Raw genomic sequence first — 15,338 nt, 5'->3', positions numbered from 1 at the left:
GCATTCATGAGACAATCCGTTTAAGATAACTTCTTTGAATATATAAACCACCAAGATATGTAAAACTTAATTAAATTAAATTTGCACATCCTTCTTTTGAATTAAGGGGAGATTTAAAAAAACACGAGATAACGATGCCAAAGCCTTGTGTAGTGAGGTATTGTTTATCCTGTCTGACTATAAGCATTGTCGGCAATTGGCAATTGGAAATAAGAGATTTTATAAAAGCTACTCGTGAGGGTCTACAGGTAACACCTGAAATAAGATGTGAAACTAAATGACAGAAGTAATGAGTGGGGTAACGTAATATTTTTTTCATCTGGTTAAATAAAGCAAAATTGATAGTTGAACTGTGTTTTGTGGTAAAAAAAAAAGGCCGTCTGGGTCCGAAACGCGGATTTTCGGAAAAATGAGACAAAATAAAGTATAAAAAATATGTTCCCAAATAAAATCGTCCGACAACTGAACGTCCGGATATCTGGCGTCCGGGTATCTGAAGTCCCACTTTATATATATATATATATATATATATATATATATATATATATATATATATATATATATATATATATATATATTATTAAATGATTACTTTGACAGATCTAAAAATAAGTTTTCTTAAATCGCATTTCAATTATTTTAAGTGCTTGATATAATAACACACTATCTGGAAAGAGTGCAAGTCTGAAAGCGATTGAATCTTTTATTCTAGATTACAAACTCATTAAACAAAAATGTATATACGTACGTGAAAAATTTTTTATCACATAAAACATTTCTTTTATACAAATAAAGACAGATTTTAAAAATACTAAACCAACCTTTTAAGAAAAAAGTGATAAGACAACTCAATGACTGACCGATAAATTTTCTACATTTCTGAACTTTAGGGTTTTCGAACCATCATTCTGACTTCCTTCATTGAGTAATAGAAACCTTTCCAGTAATACCAATTGATCCCTTTGGACTTTATAGTGTTCCCATACTCCCCATTAAGGTTTGCCGTGTGACATGTATGATACCACCAGCCTCCACGAAAAAGTGATCCACAGTTAACAGTCCCATTGTTATCATTGTCATTGTCGTACGTAGTGAAGGACATTCCGTCATGGAGCCATAAACTGTCTCCTGGAATACAGAATAACGAAAATACAGAAAAACGGTTTGAAGAAAAAAAATTCAAATCAAGATCGTGTCCTTACTATTGTAAAGATCTTAGGAAATATATACGCTTTCCAATAAGTTGCAAAAAAAATGTGAATTTCGAAATAACAGTAGTTTAACAAAATCCAGGTATTAAACTTAACACCAAAAATATGTGTTTGGTCTAAAGTACTTGATATCTATAATTATATAAATGATTTCTAATACTTATCAATAAATCTTAAAGTAAAACATATTTTGAAAATGTTTCGTACAGTCATTCAACTTTAACTTTGTTTCAACCTTATTATAACATATTAAGTAATGTGCATCTGCCTAAAGTTAAACTAAATAAGTTTATTTTTATTTTCCTTTTAAATCATTTAGAAACCTGCATTAATTTCTTTTGAATGAATGTAATCTCTTTTTACTTTTAAAATATTTAATATATTTGGTAATTGTTTGATTCATATTGCCTGAATAATCCAATTAAACTATTGCTAATAACTCTTAAAAAGTTCTTCTATTTTTTTAAAATGTGCTGTCATAAGCATAATCACAGCATAATAAAATTAGAAGACCTAAAACGAAAAAGAAGACAACTGTTTTTGTAGGTAAAACAGTTTTTTTTAAATCGGCATGATTATATATTAGCGAACGAGATACTGTAGAATTCAAAATGACGATTTGAATATAAGTGAATCTAGCGTCGACAGGTATTCACAGTCAACAATATTAAATTGATTTCACATGATATGAACTAATTTACCTGCATTTCCTGAATAACCATTGACATGGAGTCTATATTTGAAGCTGCCAGATTCCACATTAAATGTTGAATATTCCGCATATTTCCAAACATTGTCATGGTCCATCAGTTCTATTCTGAGATACGTATAGCCATCATTTGTTAATTCATGAACATTCCGGTTACCTAAACGTATACATTATTTTTCGTTAAAAGAAAATATATATTGACAATTTTAAAAAACCATATGTTTGTTTCCGATAATAAACTTATGATAGAGTTGGATGAAATCAAGTAAACTGATTTTAATTGCTTGGAGTTGAACTATTTTTTATGAGGTATACGTTAATTTTCCAATCAAAGTAGGGTCTGCTATGGTAGATCTAGAGCTGACCTTAAGTAGATATTAGTGAAATACGCTAGTTTTCCAATCATACCAGGGTCTGTTATGGTAGATCTAGAGCTAAGTAGTTACATGTATTAGTCATATAAACACATAAAGCAGACCCTGATTTCATCAAAAGACACTAAATTTGCATTGAAAGGAACCAGATGTATCTGCATATTTGTGATTAATATTTGGACTTATGGGCAGTTTTAAAAGACGTGTCTGCTTCAACTTAGTGTGTAAAGCGGAACAAAAGGGTTGGTTTTAGTCAAGTTCATTACAGACCCAGAGCGGACTCAGACCAAATTTTCTAATAATGCAGAACCCCTACCAGATAACCCCAAGCGGATAAAAAGAGGACTGAGGGTCAACTTTTTGGGATCGTTTTAGTGTTTGGTTGTGTGAAGTCGTTACTGTTTTAATAGATTAAAGAATCAATAACACGAAATTAAGATTGCCATAAGAAACATAAATTAATAAAAAAAAAACATTATGATGTATGATATGCATTATTACAAAATGATAACATGAATATACCAAGCCAAAACTCGGATCCCAAGCATCCAAAACCGTTTTCATAATCCGCCCAGTCTCTCGTGAAATTCACTGATCCATCGATACGTCTCTGCATGAGCTTTTTAATTTTTACATCGAAAAAAAATGACAAATGTAGTAAAAGACATCATTCCTAGTGATATAAAAGACAGAAAAATCACGCTTGCGTTCTTGCAACTTTACAATATTACATTATTGTGTTTTAATGATAACAACATCTATATTCTTGCACGGTTTTTCTATAAACTATCACAAAATTGAGAGTGGTTTTGATTAACTCCGAACTCCACAACACAAACTGCTTTAAAGTCTGTAGATGTAAATGAGAAAAATGGAAGGAAACATTATTTTTTGTATTGCTTGCTTTATGATAATTATATCTTATCTTAAAAATGCCGATGCAAATAGGAAGATAAATTATTTTAATAATGTTTACAATTTTGTGAAGCGCAAAAAAGAGATATTCGTTAGCGTATCAAAGATTAAAACACCGCATAAATTGTAAAATGATAAAGCTGATTGAATTTGATGAAGTAATATTTTATAGTGTTGTTTTGGCAAGCATGGAGTGGGTAAACAGTCTCATCTATAAACCAGGTATATTTTTTTGGCATTTCAGATACATGTATGTTCTGTTTTATTGATATGCTGATTGAAACTATTGCAACTTTCACATATGACATTCACGGAATTTCTCCATGTCATCAATATTAAAAAACACCTCAAGCACACAACATTCTTTTTTTTTTTTATGCAAAATAATTTTACCAGTATTGGTTCCTGTAAGCTATATCAAACATCAAAAACAATGATATAAAGAAAACCAAAATACTTGTACATTTGTATTACAAGTACGAAGGTTGTCCCAAAATAGCGTACAATGTCTTTTTCCGATCTTCTTGAATATTAGTTTTATTTAGTGTGCTCATTATTGAAATTGTTAAAAAATGTTATGCTTTTAATTATATATGATTTATAGATTTAATAAGATAGATAGATAGATAGATAGATAGATAGATAGATAGATAGATACCTTTTGATATCGAATGACTTGTTTTGAAGTTTTATGTGATGATTTCAAAAAATCAAATCCAAACAAAAGACGACATTGTTTCGCCTCCTCTCCAATGATTTCCATTCTGATACACAGGTCAGAAGAGCTGCACGGTAATCCACATTGCATTTGTGGAGAAGTTGTTGAATTGTCTACAGGAAATTCGTCTATACTACACTCAGAGGATGAAATCTCGCCAGATTGTTCACGAACAAAATTATTGACCGTAACGCGTGAGAAAGCAAAGGAACACACTTCAATAAAGGTAAGAAAGTAGCCTAACAAACAAAACTGCATAGTTACCGTCTAATATTTTCCCGATTTCAAATTTCCTATCTAAGTGTATATGCCAATTGCATTGATTTCGTTTTGTGGCGGTTTCAAATTCCTCTCCGTAGATTTATATGATTTCTATGTTTGAAAAATTGTGTGTATCTCATTTATCAAATAATCAAATAAAATAAAATTCATTTGAAGCCTCCGTCCTATATCATTTGTCATTTAAAATCTAACAGAGTTTTGTTCACAGACAAATTCATTTCTTTGATCATATTGCTCTAAGGAAGATTAGATGATTAAACAAACATTTTTTTTTATGTATACAAAGTTTTTAATGTTTTTACGTTGATCAAGTAATGAACTAATATTTATTCAGGTATTTGGTCTTCGGGATTTTGATTGTTTATCAAAGGAAGCTTAAACAAAAACGCAAACTACAAAAGCCTGCATGGATCAAATATTTATTCGCTATATTATCTATTGATACGTCGAAGAATGAGCATCCTGTCCAAAGCTACACAAAGTAACATTGGGCATAAGACATCAAAAGCACCTAAGATGTGTTTCAAAGATCTGGGTTTTTGTTAAAATCAACATTTGAATTAAATTTGAATATAACAGCTGTTCACATTTTCCAAAAAAAATTCTAAAAGTTTGTTTCCACTTTCCGCTGTATTTCTTTATCTTTCAACACAATACGACACTTATTATGTCACCAGGTTAACAGGTGGGTGGCTGTCATTCAAAATACCGGTTCTTATTTGCTCGATGGTTAGAGCACTGGCACGGTATGCCAGGGGCCCTGGGTTCGAAACTCGGTTGAGACTTTACTTTTTGCAACCTGTTAAATTTGAATCCAGCGTACAAATCCCATGGTCACTCCCTGGCAATATGTTTTAAAACATTTCCTTTACTCGTAAAGGTCGAATGGTAAATTCGAGGACAAAGTTCTACCAGGAGGCCAGGAGGTGTTACATTTATCAAAAACCAGAGAATGTAGCATAAGAATTGCTGGAATCAAAATATTTGGTAAAAAATAAAACACTGAAATAAATCAATATAACTTTCCAAATTTGCATGAAGCTATGAATATTGTTATGATTATTTAACTTACATTAGATAATTGTAAGGTTTCCAATGCATATAGACCATATTGTGTATCTGAAATATAAATGAATGGTCCAAAAACTATTTTGTTCCGTATGTTTACTATTTGCAATTCAAAATATAGCATGAAATAAAAAACCGAATCAAAAGGAATTTCGTGCATTATGCCTTTGGTGAATGAATAACTGCATGCATGTGTACCTTTCAATTACACATTCACATGCATGTGGTAAAAGGAAAAAATTGTTTTCATTTTTTGCGTATAAAGGATTGGAAAAACTTCTTTGTACATAAATTAAAGTTAAAAGTAATGAAAATGAGAGTCAGAATCGTGAAAAAACCTTTTAAATTAACTGACTTTGTAAAGATTGACGTATTGCATGCAACCATTATTATTAGTTCGGACGTTGTACAGGTTTTATTTCACTTAACCGATCCCACGCAATGATGATGCTGGTCACAAGCTAGTACACGTGCGAGGACATCTTGTTAGTAAGAACGCACCTTTTTTACGGTTGTTAGTTGATCTTATCACTAGCAGCACTATTGATGATTAGAACTGAAACCCAAAAATAAATCTTTATACATGTAACTTCATACGAAATTTGCATGACGTTTTGAGTATTATTGATAATTGAACGCGGCTTCGGTAGGTCGACTGTAAAAGTTATCCAACAATACTACTTTACAATCAAATTTCAAAATACACTTAACTTAAAAAGACTATTGTACAAGAAAAAGCATGTGAATCCACGGGTCTTACAAGGAAGTCCATTGGATAGTATCAGATTTTTTATCGACTTTTAGACTTTGCTCTCAATTCAATTGGTAACAAAGGTACGACTTTAGTCAAAGCGACTCGGATGAGAAAACCGAATGAAGAATATCATCAAATGTCCGCAACTTTATGTCAATGCATTTTAACTTTGCTGGGAATGGATGATGCAATTACGATGTTTGGTTTTATACATATGTTTTTTTATATTTTATTCATACTTCTATACTAGACACAGAGCTCAGTAAGGAGGATTTATTATTACTAAAAGTCAAATTCACTATATTACGGCAAATCAGTTACACAAGGAGTTATTTTACAAATTAAACACTACATAGTGCAGGATATATATATATATATATATATATATATATATATATATATATATATATATATATATATATATATATATATATACTAACGTTTATGCAAAACTGGCAAATACCAAAATAACTATTGCTAACCAAACCTTAAAATGGACAATCACCAAGAAAATAATCATCGTTGTCTAAAGATAATTTTGGTAATTGATATGTTATCATAAGTTACAAATTTTATGGTGAATAAATCAGAGTTTAAAATTGTTTAATTTAAAGTAGTACAAAACAGATAAGCGGAAGTTTTCCTATAATTCAATTTTTCGAAAATTTGTGTATTTTTTTCTTTGGAATGAAATCTTTAAAATGTAAAATTTTGAAGAAAAATTTCCGATCTCACAATGTTTTTCCACATCGCCCCAACCAGACCATTTGAATCTCCTTTCAGTGGAGTGTAAAATGAAATAGTCATTGTTATAATATCCTGTGTCATTAAGTTATTTTTCAAGAGATAACAAATATTTGTGCTGCTATTCATACAGGAGACCTTCTTGTTACTTAAGGATACAGAAAAAAAATCTAGCTGGTAGCTTATAATACTTTCTGATGCGATATAATGTAAAACTAGCGCTTAAGAATTTTAAGACGGAAATTTGCAGCACCAAACGGTATCTAAAAAGAAAATGTATTATTCAAATTTGAATAAAATTTAACAGTATAATAGTCATGACCCTGTCATTAAAATATATCAAAATAAAAACAATTTAACCATCCATTTTAGATTAATTAAGGTTTAAGTATATCTACAGAGGTAAAAATTGATAAAAATCATAGATGACGTCATAATATTTGACCTGTTGATATGACCTTGAAAGTTGTTTGACATAACGCCTAAACACTAGTGGTGTTTGTATCTAAATTTCAAGTCTTTACTTTGAAAAAAAAAAACCACAAGTTGCGCAGTTTTAAATATTATAAGGCTAAATTGCACAAAAATCATTTAAACATCAATCAACCGAATGTTTCGAAATTATCAAAATACGTTGTATCTCAACTTTTTTTCAGCCTTGAGTAATTGACGGGTATGATTTATACATTTTTTCTTAAAATAATGGATTGAAATTATTTTTTAAAAAAATTATTCATTATTTTCTGTATTTGAGAAAATATTTCAAATAATTTCATTTATTTAAAAAAAGTTAATGTATTTTATGAGAATCTTTGTCTGTTTGTAACTGTCAGTTGAAAGGAGAAACGGGTTAAATATCTTCATGCATCCCAGAATGTAGTGATGGATGCGTAAATTTTATGTTGCAGGTTTACGTTTAAAAAAAAAAAAAACTAACGTTATTAGTTAACCAATACGGATGATATTAGTACTTCATCTATACATTTAATTTAATTTCGGTGAGGTGCAACTATCATATGCTTATAAAAGTGATTTGAAATGTTTAAATTGAAACTGCTTGACATGAGGTATTCAACTTTTAAAAGTGTGCTAGTCTGACTTCCAGAGGTGAAACTAAATTCGACTCTTATTATACAATAAACTCATTGTTTTAAAGAGAAGAAAAGTTAAACACAGGCTTTATTACATTTAACATTCTTCAATTCATTGAATGCACAAATGAATAGACATGTAGCAAAAACTGAATATTTTCAAGCATATCTTTTCAAAGATATGAACGATCCTTGATTAATGAGTTCTTAATAGGTTGCATCCCTAAGATTTTCGAACCATCATTCTTACTTCCTTCATGGAATTATAGAAACCACTCCAGGAATTCCAATTGATCCCTTCGCCATATTTAGTGCTCCCATATTCCCCGTTAAGGTTTGCCCAGTGACATGTGTTATACCACCACGCTCCATGATATTTTGTTGCACAGTTGCCCCCCGATTTATCGTTACCGTTGTCGTATGTGGTGAAGTACATTCCGTCATGCTTCCACATGCTGTCTCCTGGAATACGGAATAACAATAAAAATATTAAAAATAATATTATTGTTTTTCATTTCAAATCATGTCCCAACTACGGTAATATTATAACGAACATCTAAGCTTCCACATATTATCACAAAGCGAAATAAATATTTGAAGCAACACTTGTATCCCAAAGTATCTCATAAGTATTCATAACATACGATTAAATACAAAAAAAGTTTTCAATCTTGTTTATCAGCATCAATGAGTTTGATACCCATTATCTATGTGTTTGTATAAAGGTGTGATTATTCTTCAACATTCTATTTTGAGGACTATGGGTGGATGGACGGTTCATAACACTCAAAAACCTCTTAATTAAACCGGGCCACTCATATCTGTGTTTTTAATAATTTTCAACTCACATCGTCATTATCAATATGGTCAATGACTTCAAAAAACCTTCCTGACCTGATCACACTTTGGGTCATGCCTAGGGTATCATATCGGGGTGTTAATTGCTAAACACAACGCGATAAGATGCCTGTCAATCTTTGATGTGAAGAAAAATCATATATGATGAATAAACATACGTACCCTGCAAGTATACTTTTTATTGATTTGTTATCTGTATAATCAGTATTTCTTATATAACATTGAATAACTTAAGTCCCTTTCTTGAGACAACAGAGTAAGCCAGCCCAGGAAGGATAACTTCTTAGTTAGTAGGACCCTTTTAATATCCCTTGTAAACCCTTTTTGCCCATATTAGGAAATGTTGGTGAAACATGTGCAAATAATCAGCGTTTCGACCTCTTTTTTGCTGCTGACACTGGTCGGGATAAATCGCATAATCTGATCGCTTATCTAATCTACCGAAATCAACAGTGAAGTGCAATTTCTAAATTCATATTACTTTTTTTTATATTTTCATTAGTCGTATCTTTATTTGCCTTACTTATAGAGAAAGTTTTCTGAAAAATCTAGATTTAATGTCTGCTTAATAAGGGTCTAGTTTTTAATTTTGTAATTTCGGCCATGCATATGGTCAATTGAATAATCGCTAATTTACTTAATTACATTTTCTCTTTGAAAGATCCATATTTATCGATAATTGATCATATATCAGAAAGGTATGAATTATATAAATAAAATAAATTAACAGCTACACGTACGTGAAAAATATTTAATTTTCCGGGTTTTTTTTTTGCTTTCCTTTAAGACATCATGTTGAGAGCTAAACGTAAGACCACGTCGCCATATGTCCACCCGTTAAAAGCGCGTGGTACCCGGCCCGCTTCCAGCAACGCAACAGTATCAATGCCCAGCGTTCTCACAGCCAGTTCTGTGACAGCGACGCAAACAGGGCCTACCAATGTTCCCTCTAGCTCTTGTCATGCAGTTGCCTTAGGATCCGCGCCCTCATTTGACCCTGCAGCCAATGTAGTTTCAATCCTCGCCCTCTAGCGTTGCCTCAGGATCTGCACATGTTCCTGCCTCTGGGATTTCATCAAGTTCTGCTTCTTGGTCATCTATATTCAACCCACCTGCAAATCAAAGCGACGCATCTCCATCGACGTAAGGAATGCTAACGCTTGCCAATAGCTGTTCAAAGTATTTTAATGCTATCTATCCCCACTGGTCCTCAGCCATTCCCACATTTGTCCAAGGTCCCTTTAGGTTTCAATATCAGTAAGTAATTCTACTCCCCTTGTAAGCGTATCCGATAATCTTGGCCTTCGTGTTTCGGAAACAACTCAGGACAAAATACGGGAAAACAGTACATCGTCGTGCAATCTGATATTGATTCGGGGGATCAACAAAAAATTGCTATAGTTCAAGATCATTTGGTTCTTCAACCGAAGCCCAATCAAAACAAAATCACTTCAATTCAATCATGGACCGATGCATTCTTAATATTCGCCAGTTCCTACCTTACAAAGTATCCAAATGACGCCCGGGGCATTCAAAAGAGCATGCAGACTATACGTTTGGGGGCCAATCGCAGACCTTCTTCAAACTGGATTGAGAATGACAGGCAATTCAGATAAAAAATGTCCAAGCAAACGCCCACTTGCTGGGGCTCAATCGATGCTTAACTCTGACTGTTATATATATACATATATGTCATCACAAGCACCAATGATCACTCAGCATCTTTCAACCTTGAAATGTTACGATTATTTAATTACTTCAGGGGCTCTTGAACAAAGTATCCATGTTTATATCAATATTCCTCCATGTACCGCCACAAAACTCACCACCGTATTTATTGCAAGCTAAAAGGATCCCTTCAGACCAATATTACACAGCCAACCTTGCGATTCAACTCATGTCCACAACGTAATTCCTCTCAAAGTTCCGTCAGATCTAGATTCAAGCCACATCTCCCTAGAGATATATTGGGCCTTGACCATTCCCAAATTAATTAATATTCACAACCTTCAGAAATGCCTTATGGATTATCCATGTAAAAATATTGCAACCTCTTTGTTTAATGGGTTTCAAAAAGGGTGTTACTCGTATTTTACGGGTTTAAGGATACCATCAATACACAAAAAACGTATAATCAGCAGCTTCTCATAAACATTGACTTCTAACTATTACTTAGAAAGAAGTTCAACTGGGGGCGAATGTCGGGTCCATTTTTAAATCCACCTATGGCTAATTAAAGGTGTAAACCGAGTAGGAGTGCTACCAAAAAAACCTATGGTTGGAGGCTTATAACAAATCTATAAGTATCCGTTAGTAATGGTGTCAACAGCAGTATTGACCATGAATTATGTTCCGTTTTGTATTCTTCTTTCCATCAAGCAATATAAATTATATTGTTTTAGGGTAAGGGCTCTGAAGTTTGCAAAATGGATTTGTCCAGTGCCTTCCAACTTATTCCAATCCATCCACCAGACTTCTGTTTGATGGAAAATACTATTTTGATAAATGTATATGCCATTGGTTGCACAATCGCTTGCTCAACGTTTAAACACTAATTTACTTCTCTCCTTTGACTAGTTTCTACAATAGCGGGCAATGATGACATTATTCCTCATCTTGACGATTTTTTATAACTAGGTGAACAAAATTGCGATAGTTAAACTCCATTTCAATTATTAATTTTGTCCAACAACGATACTTTGTAAGTTTTCACCGACAGTTGCGGCTCCTGTGGTGGAGGCGCATTTTTTAACAAACATTGTACTGTTTAGTCTGGCCTGATATATGGGACCTAGAGCTGCGCAGAGACCATACCTATCTTTGTAGCTATATGGTTATGGTCAGAACAATTAGCAGCCAAATAATTATTGATAAATACCGACAACATGGCCTTAGTCCACATTGTCAACTCCAAGTCGAGTAAGTCTGAAAGGGTTATGTCCTTGATTAGGCCTCTTGTGCTCATTTGTTAAAAGTATAATATCCAAAATCAAAGCTACCTGCATTAAAGGATATACAGACTCAAGCAGATCCAATTTTTCGGTTTCAGTGCCAGAGATTCAGGACTCTAGCTCCACATGGGGACCCGTATCCCTTTTCCAAAATTTGTTGCGTGTGGCGGGTGCCTTCCCTCTATCAGCAAGCTAATCAATCAAATGCATTTATCCGGATTTTGAAATGAGTCCCGCTGCACATTCTTTTTAGTCAAAGGTCTGTGGTTAGTAATATGGGCTCTTGCCATTTTTATTTAATTTGCTACATCATATACTCTTGTGAAGTAGATGTAGTTTATAGCCATTTATCATTGTAATTGTCATATTATATGATACTGTTTCATTCTTGGTAAAATTGTTTATAAATAACAACGTCAGTTTAATACCATTTATCATTGTCTTACGAACATCATCATTGAATAATGAACATTATATATATATATATATATATATATATATATATATATATATATATATATATATATATATATATATATATATATATATATATATATATATATTTTTTTTTTTTTTTTTTTTTTTTTTTTTTTTTTTTCATTGATTCATTTTTGTACAATAAATAATTATGCCATGACAAAATATGCCAACACGTTTTCCACTAGTCTGTTTTGTCGAAATGATTTCGCGTAGTCATAATTATAGTGTTGTAAAACAGTTTGACATGCACTTTTGGGGCAACATACTCATTAAATAAAAACTGGAAAACTATTTGAAAGTCTGAATACGTACCTGCATCTCCAGAATAACCAGTTACGTTTAGTCTATATTTAAAGCTGTCAGATTCAACATAAAATGTTGAATACTCTGCATATTTCCAAATACAGTCCTGGTCCATCATTTCGATTCTAAGATACGTATACCCATCATTTGTTAATTCATGGATGTTTTGGTTACCTTACAATAAACATATCATTTTCTTTAAGAAATATATAAAATGACAGACACAAAAAACGGTTAAATGGTTAACAAGTATTCCTTTTTAAAGGAATGATCGGCATGAAATATCATTGGTCAGCTATGTTTATATGATATTCGCAACATGAAGTGAACTATATATAGCACCGTTTTATTGATTTCCGAAATGGCAAGGCATGAATGAGCTTTACTTTAATTAGGCGAGTTATACTTCCGATTAATATTCCTACGCATATGTGATTTGAATCATTATGTTTATAACTCTACCGATGTTTTATTTTCAGGGTAAACGGATAAGATTACCGTTTTAGTAATCTACGTCTTATTAAAGATTTAAATAAGGGTGTCATTACATAGTAAAGAAAATAGTGCAAGGCACAATGCGTGCACAAAGAGTTAAATTTGCCGGATGCCTCATATGGACACAACTGTGATCGGCCGAAGCCGATCACAAATATGCGTATTCCATTATCATTTAATACGCTTGGGTATTAAATACGCATTTGCTTGATTTGCCACTCTTAAGGTTTTTTCTTGTCATACGCACGTAGGTAAATTGTATTCTACACGGTTTTAAGTTCTCGGGAAAATTTCCACCGACGCGTTAATACGTTCACAGTTTGTTTTCTAACAAATATCGTACCTAACCAGAACTCCGAATAATAAGATCCAAAACCTTTTTCATATTCTGTCCAGTTTCTCCAAAAATTCTCTGATCCATCAAACCGTCTCTGAATGAGCTGTTTACAAAAAAATTCAAATTAAACAATTCATAAACATGTATTTAAAATGTTCTGCACTCACGTTCAGAGAGAGAGAGAGAGAGAGAGAGAGAGAGAGAGAGAGAGAGAGAGAGAGAGAGAGAGAGAGAGAGAGAGAAAGAGAGAGAGAGAGAGAGACTTACCATCCACTGATAATTTCTTTGATTACATATTGTAGATACGATTTTCCCATTTGTTAATTTCGCAGAGCAATACAAATCTGTTCCTTCAAAAAAAAAATAATAATAATTTATACTAAGGTTCCTTTCATTTATATATCATTTCATATCATTCTTGATGGGTCCTCAAATAAACCGTTATTTTTTCATTAATACTATAACCTACATGTATGTAATCAATACGGCAGTATAGCAAAAATGTAATTGCATTTACTTTTTTAACATATGAAAGTTTATCAAAATGTAGGAGTTACTATGCTTGGCATCGAGGTTTCAATTTTACATAGAATTGATCGATTAAAAATCAATATTAAATTCCAATTTTCTAAAATGATCAGATAAATTCCTTTACCTTTAAATGAGCAAAGCTGAAGTAAATGCGTTTCATGACAATCCAAATGGAAAATGTTTTTCGATATTCTGTTATTTTGTTTTTATATTTTGTTTTAGTTTTAATTAATGTATGAGCTATTTTTAGAATTACACGCATTTACAAGTATTTTTAATATGTTTTTGATGTTTAATAAACCAAAAACAGATAGACCTATCACGTGTTTTATTTTGAATTGTAAATCTTTATGTAGGCGTGTGGGGCGGAGGGGGGGGGGGGTTAAATGCTTAATTGCAACCATTATCCTACAAACAAAGTTCCTTTGATTTACATTGATATGCATTACGCTTGATATTGTTGGATAACACACAACAAAGATAACATTATTCAAGATAAGACAAAGTTATATTACCGACATTGGTTCCTGTGGACTACAAAATAACAAAACAAAATATAAATCTATCTAACATTTAAAAAATGATTGCATTCAAACATATAATTGATAAAATGTATACCTTCGAATATCTGACGGTTTTGCCTGATGTCGTGTAAGTTGGTATTAGAGCGGGAAATTCATACAAAAGGCGACAACGTTTTGTTTCGTTCCTTGTGATATCCACTCCAACACATTGGGAAAGAGCATTACATTGCAAGCCACATTGTAACAGAGAAGAGACAGTCGAATTTTTTACTGGAATCTCCTCTAAAATGCATGCATTTGATTTTGTTACGCCAGACTGCACAAAATAAAAGTAATTTTCTACTTTGGATGAACGACTAATTTGAAGTTTTCCAGATGAGACAAAAACACAAATTAATAAATATAACTTCATGTTTCCAGGAGGAAGATGGATGTTTTTCTTCAACATTTTACGGTGTGTTTAAAACTTGGAAGTATATTCAATGTTTTCATCAATTATTTTTTTAAAAATCGAAGAAAATGAACCGATTAACAAATGATGTAACGTAATGCATAAAAAGAGGCTTTTAGAAGCTTCATTAGGTAAATATACTTAGAGTCGACATTAAGGTAAACCCATTTGTCAGAACTGAATTTTTGTGAACATTTACGATATGAATATATGTTTTTACAATGTTGAAGCCCACAGCTAATATAAAGCTTTTAAATAAATTTGTATTACAGCAAATCAAATATTGACTTTATAGCGAAAGACATTTATTGATTATTCTAACATTAAAAGGTTTTTTTTATTCAAGTGTTTATTCATCAAGAAAGTAGTTCCTTGCCTTGACCAAATAGAAACGTTCTATTTTTTGACATTGTTGGGTGATAAAATGTTTTAAACAAATAATTGTACCATAACAACAGATGAAAAACATTCAATCAAAATTCATGTTATGCCTTTTCAAAGGGGTTGGCAACGATTCAACATCATTGTATTGCCTTGCTAGA

General features: G+C 32.1%; 1 protein-coding gene across 1 annotated transcript; it reads right to left on the bottom strand.

Annotated features, from left to right (window-relative positions):
• Window positions 1–8,077: 8,077 nt before the first annotated feature.
• On the bottom strand, window positions 8,078–14,711 carry LOC105331299 (ficolin-2). The gene is made up of 6 exons (XM_034453818.2): window positions 14,440–14,711; window positions 14,337–14,355; window positions 13,558–13,640; window positions 13,297–13,393; window positions 12,468–12,632; window positions 8,078–8,328 (listed from the first exon to the last, which is right to left on the bottom strand). The coding sequence occupies exons 3-6, from the start codon at window positions 13,558–13,560 to the stop codon at window positions 8,090–8,092; spliced, it is 504 nt and encodes a 167-aa protein (XP_034309709.2). The 5' UTR covers window positions 13,561–13,640; window positions 14,337–14,355; window positions 14,440–14,711; the 3' UTR covers window positions 8,078–8,089.
• Between the last annotated feature and the right edge of the window lie 627 nt (window positions 14,712–15,338).

The sequence above is a fragment of the Magallana gigas genome, chromosome 10 (assembly GCF_963853765.1).
Source record: "Magallana gigas chromosome 10, xbMagGiga1.1, whole genome shotgun sequence".
Taxonomy (NCBI): domain Eukaryota; kingdom Metazoa; phylum Mollusca; class Bivalvia; order Ostreida; family Ostreidae; genus Magallana; species Magallana gigas.
Note: the sequence above shows the minus strand (reverse complement) of the source record. Positions and strands in the feature narration are given on the sequence as shown.

What these genes read in the sequence shown, in the direction of transcription:
- LOC105331299 (XM_034453818.2), bottom strand. An exon ending in TTATTCGGAGTTCTGGTTAG is followed by an intron (nt 12,633 to 13,296) that starts GTACGATATTTG and finishes GTTTATTGTAAG; the next exon opens with GTAACCAAAACATCCATGAA. An exon ending in TGGTTATTCTGGAGATGCAG is followed by an intron (nt 8,329 to 12,467) that starts GTACGTATTCAG and finishes TCCGTATTCCAG; the next exon opens with GAGACAGCATGTGGAAGCAT.